This window comes from Manis pentadactyla, chromosome X (genome assembly GCF_030020395.1).
Source record: "Manis pentadactyla isolate mManPen7 chromosome X, mManPen7.hap1, whole genome shotgun sequence".
Taxonomy (NCBI): Eukaryota; Metazoa; Chordata; class Mammalia; order Pholidota; family Manidae; genus Manis; species Manis pentadactyla.
Window position 1 is genome coordinate 111,604,413 of NC_080038.1, and position 13,192 is coordinate 111,617,604.

General features: G+C 43.1%; 1 protein-coding gene across 1 annotated transcript; it reads right to left on the reverse strand.

Moving 5' to 3' along the window:
- Positions 1-697: 697 nt before the first annotated feature.
- On the reverse strand, positions 698-9,023 carry LOC130681811 (rhox homeobox family member 1-like). The gene is made up of 3 exons (XM_057495387.1): positions 8,602-9,023; positions 3,984-4,029; positions 698-918 (listed from the first exon to the last, which is right to left on the reverse strand). The coding sequence occupies exons 1-3, from the start codon at positions 9,021-9,023 to the stop codon at positions 823-825; spliced, it is 564 nt and encodes a 187-aa protein (XP_057351370.1). The 3' UTR covers positions 698-822.
- Positions 9,024-13,192: the final 4,169 nt, after the last annotated feature.

Consider the following 13,192-nt stretch of genomic DNA (forward strand, 5'->3'; position numbering starts at 1 on the left):
AAAAGGTCTCCTTAAACAGCAGGAATTGGGATCTTCTCAAGGATGTGGAGGGTGGCAACATACATCTGAAGGCCTGATAGCTTCGGAGCCAGAAAATATGCTTTCCTGGGCTGGTGGGAGGAGAGGAGAAAAGGGAGAAGAGCCCTTTCTGGCCTTGATGGAATTGCTTCTCATCTTTCTTTTCAAGTGCCTGAGTCACTTCTATTTCCCAATCTCCCCCACAAAAGCTGAGGGTAGTGAACCGAATTTGGGTCATGGTGAATGAATTTTGGTAGCCACCTTCCCGTAAATCGCCTTGAGGAGCTTCTTAGGACGTTTCCCCTAGAGTCCAGTGTGCAGCCTGACCTTGTCAGCACCAATGGAGCTGGTCTGTCTGGAAACACACTGCTCTCTGACTAAGGACTCCCCTCGTCCTATCTTGCCCTTCCTTCTGGTCACAGAGGGGCAGGGTGGGGATGAAATGGGGTGCTGGGGGAGGGATGGAGGAGAATATATGGGCCGCTGCAAACTCATCACAGGCACTTGGGAAACGTCTGTGACATGCAGGGCCTACTGACAGTGACTCGGGGATGTCCCTCATGAAAGGAGGCCTCCTTGTCATTCTGTGTAAACGGCATTTCCTTGCCCATTGCCATTCATACCCTACCTGCCCCATGTGGTACACAGAGACAGATATATTGAGAATGTACGTCTTTACTGATAACACAAGTGTGGAGGGGATAAGGGTGGCATGGGCAGCATGGGTGGCCCATGGGCCCATGGCGCCAGAAGCATCCATCTGTGCTCCAGCTCTGGAACTAGGATTCTAGGGCCCCTCCATCATTACGATGGCAGGGTGGTCTGGGTCAGCTGGCGCGTTCCTGGGCACGAGGTGCTCTGATTTCGCTTGTACTTGGCCCTCCGATTCTTAAACCACATCTATAATCAGAGGGAAAATAGGATTGGTTTAGTATATGAAACAGTTAATGCCATCATAGAAAAAACACAGCATGCAACTTTATATCTGCCATTCGAATTTCAAACTGCATCAGGAGAAACTATTTAATTATTGCTAAAATAACTCCGCAAAGTTAGCACCACACCCCCTCCCTCCGGCTCACCCTCAGCTCCAGCTATGTGCCAAGCTCTGGAATAGGTTTATTACTTTGTCTCTGTGCTCCCAATTTTAATATTCTAGTGTTTTTTCCAGGTATTGGCTGGAAGTCTGGCTTATTAACTGGACCAATCCTTGCTGCTGATCCCAGGCCTGATTACAGGATAAAGAAAGGTCTGTATCCTGACAGTGGATCATCAGCTGTCCAGCTGCCTCTTGCCCCTTCCTCACTAGGGATAGGGTCAGCTTGTGTGCGGGGGAATTTGGACATTGTAAGTAGTGGGCCCTATTTAAATTCGTATTGAGGGGAAGAGCTCCCTATTTGAAAAGCCTATCTATCTTCAGTGAGAAGTAAATAATCAATAGGAAGGAACATGGATTTTTAGACAAGGTTTCCTTCATGGATGTCCTAGGGGTCATGAGTCCTTTGAAACCTCTCGAGAGTTAAAACGCAGTCTGCCCCTTTTTAGGGAGGCCTGGCCATAGGGTCCTGAGGAGTGTGTGGCTTGTCTAACTGGGACCTGAGAGTTGCTGACATCTTGGACACTGCCTTGATTCTTGTAACCTGCAGCATTAAGGGAAGTCGAGACCATCTCAAGGCACACCATGGTCACTGTTGTCAATTCTGCATGCTCCAACCTGCCCCACCCTTCAAACCTTCCTGGGCTCAGGACCAGGTCAGCCCACTCTGCTCTGGCTACAGTTCCAGGATCCTGGACCACAGCCGCTGTTGTCCAGCATGGCAGGTTATCCTAGGCGCTGCTACTCAACCAGGAGGTCCCAATCCCATCCCTTATTCTTAAGGCAAGAACGTGGAACAGGCATTTTAGGAACATAGGTGACAACAATGAGGCTAAGGGGTTGTAGCATGGCTCCTCCCTAAATATCCGCCAACTAATTTTGCAAACAGAGCAAAACTGTCAGTCCAACTTCACTATCTTCTCAGTGTCCTAGTTAATGGGCTTTACATTGTACTTAAATCCTTTTGGAAATTTCCAAACTGCGAATTTTATGTGACACAAAGGGCCTTTTTTCCCTGCCTGAAGCCTCATTTCCGCTCTCCTGTCTTAGTATTTGCAGTCTTTCTGCCGCAGGAATACATGTTTAAGAAAGGCCAGTGTGATAGAGCTCATTTTTGCGGGATCCAAAGGCACCAGTGGTCAAATCTCCATAAACATAACCAAAGCCCACAGCTGGCTGTAGCGGTCTGGGCTGATATTAGGTCTCTATCCCCAATATTGGTTTCACCAAACAGTTCTATTTGCAAAAGAAAGGAGGAAGACTGTGTATTAATTTTCTCATGGAAATGCATGCGGCAGGGTTTGGAAATAGATGAGAACCCTGACGTTTTTTTTCCTGATTTGTGGTTCCTCGTGGCTCCCATTGCCTTCAGAACGCCAGTGAGAGAACACTATATAAACCCGGAGCGGGGGGCAAGCTACTCACCAAGCATTACATTTTCCTTATCCTCTGCAATATGCCTTGCCGGCCTAAGAAACTGCTCCCAACCTCCTCCCACCCTTCCCAAGCCGAGCCAGGCCTGTGAGCCCAGCCTCTGGCATTAGGACGCCAGCACTCAATGGTCGGCTGTGTGGGGCTGCTTTTCAGGCACTCCCAGTGCCAGACCTTCAGCTCTTTGTTCATCACTGCACTCAAATGTGCACTGCAGCAAAGCTAATGAATTCAAAACTCATACCGATTTTCTTTTCTTCTTTGGGGGGAAATACCTCTTTGATAAACCTTAGGGTTCTTTTTATTTTTTTTTGGCCGCCCATTTGTCCCAGATGGGAAAAAAAGTATCATTTCCTGGGGGAATGAAAAGTACTTGAAATTAACACAGCTATGAATCTACCCTGAAAGGAGGGCCATCCTTCCCTCCCCCACCAAACAGATTCCACAAAATTCACCTCTTCAAAGTAGTACCATCACAATGGAAAAAAATAAATTCCTCAGATGTTAGAAATTCCTCAAGAGAATACTGGCACATTTAGTAGATTCATAATGTTGCATTTGCATGGTGTCTGTAAAGACCTATTTTGACTATATGTAATTCTTTTCCTGACCTGTTTCTCCCTTGTTAGGTCAAATTAATATTAATTCAACATTCTTCTTGCTTGCTTCATTCTTTAGGCAAATTTTCAAAGCTTACAAAACTTTCTTCCCATTCTCACCATAATGTGGCTATTCTAGCAATGTCTTCAGGTTGATACATCAAAGAATTAAAGAAAATTGAACTTTAGAGCTGCCGCTCTACGCTGCCTTACCAAACACTTAAAAACACCAGTGAGAGAATCAGGCAACCGGACTTTTAAGCTATCTTCCTCTGTCTCAGCTTAATTAAAAGTTACTCCTTCACTCCCCCATTTATAAACACACTCATTTTTCTAACAGCTTATGTCTGGTTTTAAGTGATTTAGCACAACTGAACCCTCTCATAACCTGCTCTGTGCATTAATTTGAGTACTTCCAAATTTAGGATGAGTCCCACTCTACACAGAAGTGTTCCCTACAGGATACCACTGTTAGAATGAGTGGAACGTTATTGAACATACACATATATATGTATATGGGTATTATATATTCTATATGTATATATAGATCTACATATCTATATGTTTGTAAAATATATGTATTTAGATTTGTACACAGAATAGAAGCAGTTCCTTTTTTTCCCTTTTTCTTTAAGAAATCATGTTCTCACTTGTCATGGGAAATATTCATAAGCTGGAGTTTAAATATCCCATTTTCCACCTGCAAAGATCCCTAAGGTTAAAAGTTCTTTGCCAGTGGAAAAACAACAAAAACACGAATGTGAGAATGCCTAGAATAAAAGCGTCCAATCCTCAAAGCAGGCTTCAGAACGGCTGCCCTGCCATGCAGTTGTACTCACCTGCACTCTAGCTTCAGTCTCACCTATGGATCTTGCAAGTTGGCTTCTGAAGAGAGAAAACCACAAATGTCTTAGTATTCGCAGTTGTGGATAACATTCAATATGTACATTTTATGCTTGTTTTAAATTTGTAGTCTCCCTTCAAGACCGCCCAAGTAAACTTTTCTGTCATTTACGGCCCCAGGCTTCCTTTTTAGATGGCTTCCCCTCAAAATTTAAGGTGGCACTGACAACTCAGTATCCAAGAAAAATAATTTTAATGCACCTTTAAAAAAAATTAATGCAAAGAGTCTAATGAACAAATTATCACAACTTTTAATAAAAGAACAATCCATCAACTGGGGTTGCATGACAGTACCTCACTCTCCTTCCCTGATTCCACTAAAATTTTATTTACTAAAAAGGGCCACTAGCACAGGTGGCAAAAGCAAGAAACACATACATGGGACTACATCAAAATTTAAAACTTCTGTGCATCAAAGGACACAAACGGAGTGAAAAGACAACCCATGGAATGGGAGAAAATATTTTCAAATCATGTATCTGATAAGGAGTTACTATACAGAATATATTAAGAATTCCTACAACTCGACAGTAAAGAAACACCCAGATTAACAAAGGGGCAAAGGGCCCAAACTGACACTTCTTCAAAGATGACACACAAATGGCTACTATGCACGTGAAAAGATGCTCAACATCAATATTCATTAAGGAAATGCAAATCAAAACCACACTGATTTCCTCCTCATCCCATTAAGATAGCTACTATCAAAACACCAGAACACCAAGTGTTGATAAGGATGTGAAGAAATTGGAAGTCTTGGGAATGTAAAATGATGCAGCTGCTAAGGAAAAAACAAAATTTACAAATGGGATTAGCCTATGATCACCAATGTTCCACTTCTGCATATATACCCAAAATAATTGAAAATGGTCTTGGGAAGATATTTGTACTATTCAGAATAGCCAAAAGGCAGAAGCAACCCAAGTGCCCAGTAATAAATGGACAGGTAAAGAAAAGATGGTATTTACGCACAATGGAATATTATTAGCCCTAAAAAGGAAGGACTTCTGGGACACGCTACGACATGAATGAACCCTGAGGATATGATGCTAAGTGAAAAAAGCCAGTCCCACAAAGAAAAAACTATGATTCCACTTCCATGAGGCACTCAGAGTAGTTAAATTCATGGGAACAGATAGTAACAAAACGGTTGCCCGGGCTGAGGGGGCTGGGGGAACAGTGAGTTGCTCACAGTGTACTCACTTCTCAGATTTCAAGATGAAGAGTCCTGGAGATCAGTTATACAACAATATGTGTGTACATAACACTACTGGACTGTATGTTTAAAAATGGTGAAGACACTACATTTTATGTGTATTTTGCCACAATAAAACATCAGGAGAAAAGGAACAAGACAAGGATGCCCACTCTACCCGCTTTTATTCAACACAGTGCTGCAGTTTGTAGCCATGGAAATCAGACAACACAAAGAAATAAAAGGCATCCAGTTTGGGAGGGAAAAAGTCAAACTGTCACCCTTTGCAGATGACATGATACTGTACATAAAAAACCTGAAAGAATCCACTCCAAAAGTACAACTACTATCTGAATTCAGCAAAGTTGCAGAATACAAAATTAGTACACACAAATCTGTCACAGTCCTATACACTAACGACGAACTAGCAGAAAGAGCAATCAGGAAAACAGTTCCATCCACAGTTGCATCAAAAAGAATAAAATACCCAGGAATAAACCTAACCAAGGAGGTGAAAGACCTATACCCTGAAAGCTACAAGACACTCTTGAGAGAAACTAAAGAGGGCACTAATAAATGGAAATTCATCCCATGCTCTTGGGTACCAAGAATTAGTATTGTCAAAGTGGCCAGCCTGCCTAAAGCAATCTACAGATTCACTGCAATCCCTTTCAAAACACCGAAAGCATTCTTCAAGAAACTGGAACAAATAGTTCTGAAATTCATATGGAATCACAAAAGACCCCTAATAGCCAAAGCAATCCTGAGGAGGAGGAATATAGCAGAGGGGATCTCGCTTCCCAAATCCAAGCTCTACTACAAAGCCACAGTAATCAAGACAATTTGGTACTGGCACAAGAACAGACCCATAGACCAGTGGAACAGGATAGAGAGTCCCGATATTAACCCAAGCATATATGGTCAATTAATATATGATAAAGGAGCCATGGATATACAATGGGGGAAAAGATAGCCTCTTCAACAACTGGTGTTGGCAAAACTGGACAGCTACATGTAAGAGAATGAAACTGGATTACCGTCTAACTCCAGACACAAAAGTAAGCTCAAAATGGATGAAAGACCTGAATGTAAGTCACGGAACCATAAAACTCTTAGGAGAAAACATAGGCAAAAATCTCTTGAATACCAACATGAGCATATCTCCCCAGGCAAGGGAAACAAAAGCAAAAACGAACAAGTGGGACTATATCAAACTAAAAGGCTTCTTCTGTACAGCAAAGGACACCATCAGTAGAACAAAAAGGCATCCTAGAGTATGGGAGAACATATTCATAAATGACATATCCGATAAGGGGTTGACATCCAAAACATATAAAGAGCTCATGTGCCTAAACAATGAAAAACCAAATAATCCAGTTAAAAAATGGGCCGAGGATCTGAAGAGACACTTCTCCAAAGAAGAAATTCAGATGGCCAACAGGCACATGGAAAGACGCTCCACATTGCTAATCATCAGAGAAATGCAAATTAAAACCACAGTGAGATATCTCCTTACACCAGTTAGGATGGCCAACATCCAAAAGACAAGCAACAAAAAATGCTGGCAAGGATGTGGAGAAAGGGGAACCCTCCTACACCGCTGGTGGGAATGTAAATTAGTTCAACCATTGTGGAAAGCAGTATGGAGGTTCCTCGAAAAACTAACAATAGAAATGCCAATCGACCCAGGAATTCCACTCCTAGGAATTTACCCTAAGAATGCAGGATCACAGATTCAAAAAGACATGCACCCCTATGTTTATTGCAGCGCTGTTTACAAGAGCCAAGAAATGGAAGCAACCTAAGTGTCCATCAGTAGATGAATGGATAAAGAAGATAAACAATGGAATGTTATTTAGCCATAAGAAAACAAATCCTACCATTTGCAACAACGTGGATGGAGCTAGAGGGTATGGATCTGATGGACCTCAGTGAAATAAGCCAGGCGGAGAAAGACAAGTACCAAATGATTTCACTCATCTGTGGAGTATAACAACAAAGCAAAAACTGAAGGAACAAAACAGCAGCAGACTCACAGAACCCAAGAATGGACTAACAGTTACCAAAGGGAAAGGGACTGGGGAGGGTGGGTGGGAAGGAAGGGATAAGGGGATTAAGGGGCATTATGATTAGCACACATAATGTGGGGGTGGGGCACGGGGAAGGCGGTATGGCACACAGAAGACAGACAGGTAGTGACTCTGGCATCTTACTATGCTGATGGGCAGTGACTGCAATGGGGTATGTGGTGGGGACTTGATAATGGGGGGAATCTAGCAACCACAATGTTGCTCATGTGACTGTATATTAACGACACCATAATAAAAAAATTAGGAAAAAAGTCTTATAAACCATAAGAATGGGGAAAGGACTCGAATAAGCATTGTAAAAGATGCTCAACATCGCCAATCAACAGCAAAACGCAAATCAGAACCACAGTGAGCTACCACTTCACATGCATTGAGATGACTAATATCAAAAAAACAAAATAACAAGTGTCGAAAACTAAGGAGAATCAGAATCGTTGTGTACTGCTAGTGGGAATGTAAAACAGTGCAGCCATTACGGAAGACAGTAGAGCAGTTGTTAAAGTAAATTAAAAAGAGAATTACCACACAATCCAACAATTCCACCTTTGGGTTTATACCTGAAATAATCGAAAACTGACTCCAACTGATACTTGCACACCCAAGTTCACAGCAGCATTATGCACAGCAGCCAAAAGGCAGAAGCAACCCAAGTGCCCATTAATAAAGGGACAGGTAAAGAAAATATGGCATTTACACACAACAGAATATTAGCCCTAAAAAGGAAGAGACTTCTGAGACATGCTACCACATGAATGAAGCCTCAGGATATTACACTAAGAGGAAAACTCCAGTCACAAAAAGAAAAACTGATTCCACTTACATGAGGCACTCAGTCAAATTAACGGCAATAGAGAGTACAAAACGGGTGCCAGGGCTGAGCTGGGTGGGCGAACAGCGAGTTTCTCACTGCGTATAGACTTCTTAGTTTTCAAGAGGAAGAGTCCTGGAGAGCGGTCATATAACAATACGAACGTACATAACACTACTGGACTGTAGGCTTAAAAATGGCAGAGATACTAAATTTTGCCTTTACGTATATTTTACAATTAAAAAAAAAACACCAACCAGTTTCCAGACTTGATTCACATAACTACTGTGTGAAAATATTTCTGTTGCTGCACAGAAGGCATTCTCATCCCCCAACCTTGGGGCACAGGTGGCTTTTTTGGCTTAGGAAGGGAGAGAGGAGGCTGGGGGAGAGACAAAGGTGCTTGGAAATGAACCTAAACCTCCTGAAGAACAGAGTGCTCCCTGGAGCAAGCCACTTACCTTGTGAGCCTGTCCAGGTACCGAGTTTGCTCAAAAATGCTTTCCATCACCCGCACCTGCTCCGGCATGAATTTAACGCGCCAGGCACGTCGCTTCCCACGGTGGGGCAGCGCAGCCTCGGCAGCCGCCGCCGCACAAGCCGGGTCTTCAGGCTGTTGATTCTTCTGGCCACCCCCACTACCCTCGTGGCTCCCGTCGACCTCGTGGCTCCCGTCGCCCTCACGGTTCCCGTCACCTTCACGGTTGGAATCGCCCGGGAGGTCTGGAGTTCCTTCGCCAGGGTGGCCACCTCCTTCCTCGTCTGATGCTGCACCCTGCACGAATCCAGATCTTACTCCAGTTTCGTATGTTCCCAGGCAGAAGTAGCCCAGGTTATAGTAGATGCCCAGGTCATAGTAATTGCCGCTGGGCTGACGCTCCATGGCTGGAGCAAGGCAAAAGCCGTGCGCTTCCACAAACTTCTGGCCAGGAACAGAGCGGCCGGCACAGACGTTTTTTCTGGCGCCAGCTACCGGTTCTAACTGGTTTGGGGCTGGTTCTAGGCCTGCCCACACCCCTTCAGACGACTGCTATTGGCTGTCTCTTTCCCGCCAGTTGTAGTGAGTGGGACTTGCTTCGGCGCGAAAGCGGCTGGGGCGTGGCCACAAGGGGTGCTATGAGAAGGACGTGTGGTGGGGGGATGGGCGTGTGCAGAGTCAGGGCTCTACAGCTCAGCTTACTAATGAGTCAGGAGGCGTGTCTGTTGTGCGAGATTATGCAAGCCGATTTTGGGGAGGGGTCGGGAGTGGGGAGAGATGGAAGGCATGAGACCTCACACCAACTATGGGGAGCCCTTGTGAAAAGTTAGGAGACCATCTTACGGTCCAACCCTCCACATTTGGCATCCTGCATATGCTACGAGTTAATAAGCTGAAATGATTAATTAGGGGGCTGTTTCCTCCTGATTTTCTGCACGTGCACTCAAGGCAGAGCCCACCGTGTTCCCCAGGGTGTCGGCACAGGAGCTTGAGGCTGGGTCTGCAGAGCATTCTGGGTCGGGTGTGCTCTGCAAGAAACCCAAAGCGTCCCTCAAAGTTCAAGTTCTCCAAAGTTTTAGTAATGAATCTGCATCAGAGTGCAGGTGCAGATCCCAGCCCCGTGCTTAGTGCATCCAAGAACGCTTGCACTGCACAGTGGATTCCATAGTGGAGTACACGATCTGAATTCCCTTGGGGAGGATGCTTCCTCCGCTGCACTGCACTCCAGCATCTTGCTATGTTCCCCACACAGGCTCGGGTGCTCCCTGTGCTGGGTGGGCTCCTGTTGTGAACCCAGGTGAGTATCCTCCACCTTTCTGCCTGCTCCTCCTCCTCCTCCTCCCTATATAAACTAGCCCCTTTCCTCCCTTTTCCTGGAAATAACATCCTGACCTCTTGCTCAGGAAAAAATAACATTTTATTTATAGTCAAATAAAAAAGATCCGGGCCAGGTTGAGGGCTCGGTGGTTCTCCCTTCAAGACGTGTTTTGTAGATGCTCCAGTGGTGTTCATATCCCAAATATTTAAAGTGGCTTCTAATAGTGGGCCCTAGGCTTGGAATTTTATGTCCTTTACCCTGTTTTTACCGTGGCAGCCACCAGTGTCTTCAGCATCGTTTTATGAAAGAAACCATTTTTGCGGGTCCTTGTAAGTATCATGGAGCTGAGGCACCTCACCTCCTGCGCCTAATGGGTAAGTGCCTCCCATTTCATATTTCTGGAGGACACCTAAAATTCAGCTAGAATGTGGTGACTGACTAATTCACTTTTAAAAAGATGTCCAGGGATGGCAATCCCACAACCTCTCTCTGACTTCAACCAAATTGTTTCCTTTGCAGGCTGGCACTTGGGGATTAGCAGGCCTCCCCTCCTCTTGGCTAGATTATTGATGATGGATTTTCAACCTTGAATCAGTTATTACACGAGAGACCCAACGGGTTTTCCTCATGGTTTGCAATAGACTAGTTAGGAAATCTGTGACAGCACAGGGGGTGTGTCCTTCCACAGATTTCCACAGTGGGCTCCACTGTTATCTAACCTCCAGTCCCTCTCCTCTAGGTGAGTGTTGCTCTACCTCCATACCAGCTATTCCAGTATTTACTTCAACTTTTTAAGTTAGATGTAGTTTAATTTTTATTTTAAAATAAAGGTGGTGTTCTATTCCAAGCGAAAGTAGCTAGGAATCATGGTCTGATGTGACAGATCTGATTGGGAGATCAAGGGCTCTGGAGCCAGACTGCTGGCTTCCAAATGCTGGCTTTGTTTGCCACTTGCTCTCTGGCTACTCTGACGAGCTGCTTATTCTCACTTTGCCTTGGTTTAGTTATCTTTAAAATGGGGATAACAGTTTTAACTAGTAGTTGTAATGGGGTGTTAGGAGGATGAATTGCGCTGATGACAATAAAACTTCCTAAATGACCATTACACTGTGCAGCCTCACATTTCCTACTTCAGTCACTTTCATATTTTTTATTCACAAGGGTCCAAGAGAGGAGAGACTGCTATCCTCTGGCAGTGTTCAGTGAAGATAGGGACATTTTCGTGTGAAAATGACACTTGTATCATGTCTTTTTTTTTTTTTTTTTTAACCAGTGTGCTTCAGCCAATAAGCCTATGTTGGCTTCTTCATGTATAAGCTCTGTGCCAGCAAGTGTATCAGAAGAGTGCTTATGTCAATCAACAGTTCTTTTTCTGGAGCCTTATATACTTTATCCCTAGGAGCCAGAAAATAGTAATGAAATAATAGTTTCCATGTTTTACGTGCCTATTCTGGGTCCAACAGGAGGACAAGCACTATATGACTCATAATTTGCAGGCATGACAGAGTCTAATTCACATTTTACCCATCACATCACTCTGGCTCCCAAGTGGAGAAGGGTCATAGGCAGGAAAGGTGAAAACATGGAGACAGGAGGCTAATGCAACGCCCCGCTTTAGGATGATAGTGGTTAGATTTAAGGCATGTGGGAAAAGTGAAAGGTGTGGGGATGTGTTTTTGAGATGCAGTTAAGATATACTAATGAGCTGGATGTTTGGAGTTGCAGAAAGAAGCTACATGCATTAAGTCATTGAACCCTCACGAAAACTCTCTATGATGTAGGCACTGTCATTATCGCCATTTTTCAGGTAAGGAAGCTGAGAGTCAGACAGGCTCATGTACTGGCCCAGGACACACAGTGAGCCAGGCTTTGGACCTGTGCTCCTAACTGCCTCTTCTCATTATTGGTGGCCTTTCTCTTCCTATTTTTCTCTTACCCTACTTCATTGCTTTTTCTCCTTCCTCACTCTTCCTTGGCTGAGGATAGAACCCAAGTATCTGGCACTGGGCAGGGATCTGTACTTGTCCTCTGACGTGGATTTCATTTGTAAAACTCTGGAGCACTTAAACTTTCTCAAGGGGCACACTGGGTTTCTTCCAGACTGCATGTGACCATCCAGAGTGCTGGGCAAATCTCTCCCCAAGATCCATCCCCTAGAGCTACAGGTTGCATGGAGGGCTTTGATTTCAGCATCACTGCAAATACTTAAAGCAAGCAGCCTCCAGGCCAATCATTTCAGTTTAATTACTAGCCCCTTTGACGTTACTGGCTGCTGGATATGGAGGGCTGGGTCAAAAGACATCTCCAAACTTTGTTCCAAGAGCTAGAATGAGGTCTCCTCTCTTTCCTCTTCGTATCCAAATCAGCTTGTAAAACCAAGCAAAGCCCCGTGCTCTGGACAGGCACCCCACTAACTTGGGTGTACCTGGCTGAGCTGCACTATAGATCCCCCATTCAGTACACACCCACACACCCTACAGGCACCCTTCTTCTTCCTCAACTTATGATTTCATTGGTCAGAGACGTTTCTAGTGTCTTTCTAACACATTTTTGGTGTATATGGATATATGCTCAAATAAATTGTTGTATAGTATTTGAATGAATGGTGAAAAATATATTTGCTCTTAGAATCATGTGCACTAATAAGAAATGCTATAAAGAGAATGCCTTTAAGAAATCTAGTGAGCCTCAAACATTTAAAAAATACTTTTATATGGTATATATTTATAAATTTAGTATGCATAAATATATAAAACATTTGTAAATAATATACAAAATGTTCATAATAGAAAATTATAAATTATGTTACCATATTCTATTATATATTTAGATTTTATTTATATAAAAAATTTAAATATTTATATTTTGATAGTTCAATAATTATATTCTAAATACATTTTATGTTAATCATACATTTAGGTTTTAATTATATATTAAAATGTAAATATGCCCATATTTTAAGAATTCAATAATTCTGAATATAAAAATTTTAGGTTGGTTATATTTATTTTATATAAAACAAAGTTATTCCTAAGTGTTTTTATATTTACATAAACATATAAAATGCAAAAACATCTAAAACTTTTTTGAAGTTGATAAGAACCACTAAGGGCATTCTCTGTAAGATTTCTTAGTAGTGCACATGATTCTAAGAGCAAATATGTTTTTTACCATGCATTCAAATGCCATATAAAATTTATATTTGTAAGGGTTCTTTATATTTATGAACAACATTTTATATTTGATGGTCGCCCAC

What these genes read in the sequence shown, in the direction of transcription:
- LOC130681811 (XM_057495387.1), bottom strand. Translation starts at nt 9,023, where the DNA reads ATGGAGCGTCAGCCCAGCGGCAATTACTATGACCTGGGCATCTACTAT. An exon ending in TACCTGGACAGGCTCACAAG is followed by an intron (nt 4,030 to 8,601) that starts GTAAGTGGCTTG and finishes TTCTCTCTTCAG; the next exon opens with AAGCCAACTTGCAAGATCCA. An exon ending in AGACTGAAGCTAGAGTGCAG is followed by an intron (nt 919 to 3,983) that starts GTGAGTACAACT and finishes CTCTGATTATAG; the next exon opens with ATGTGGTTTAAGAATCGGAG.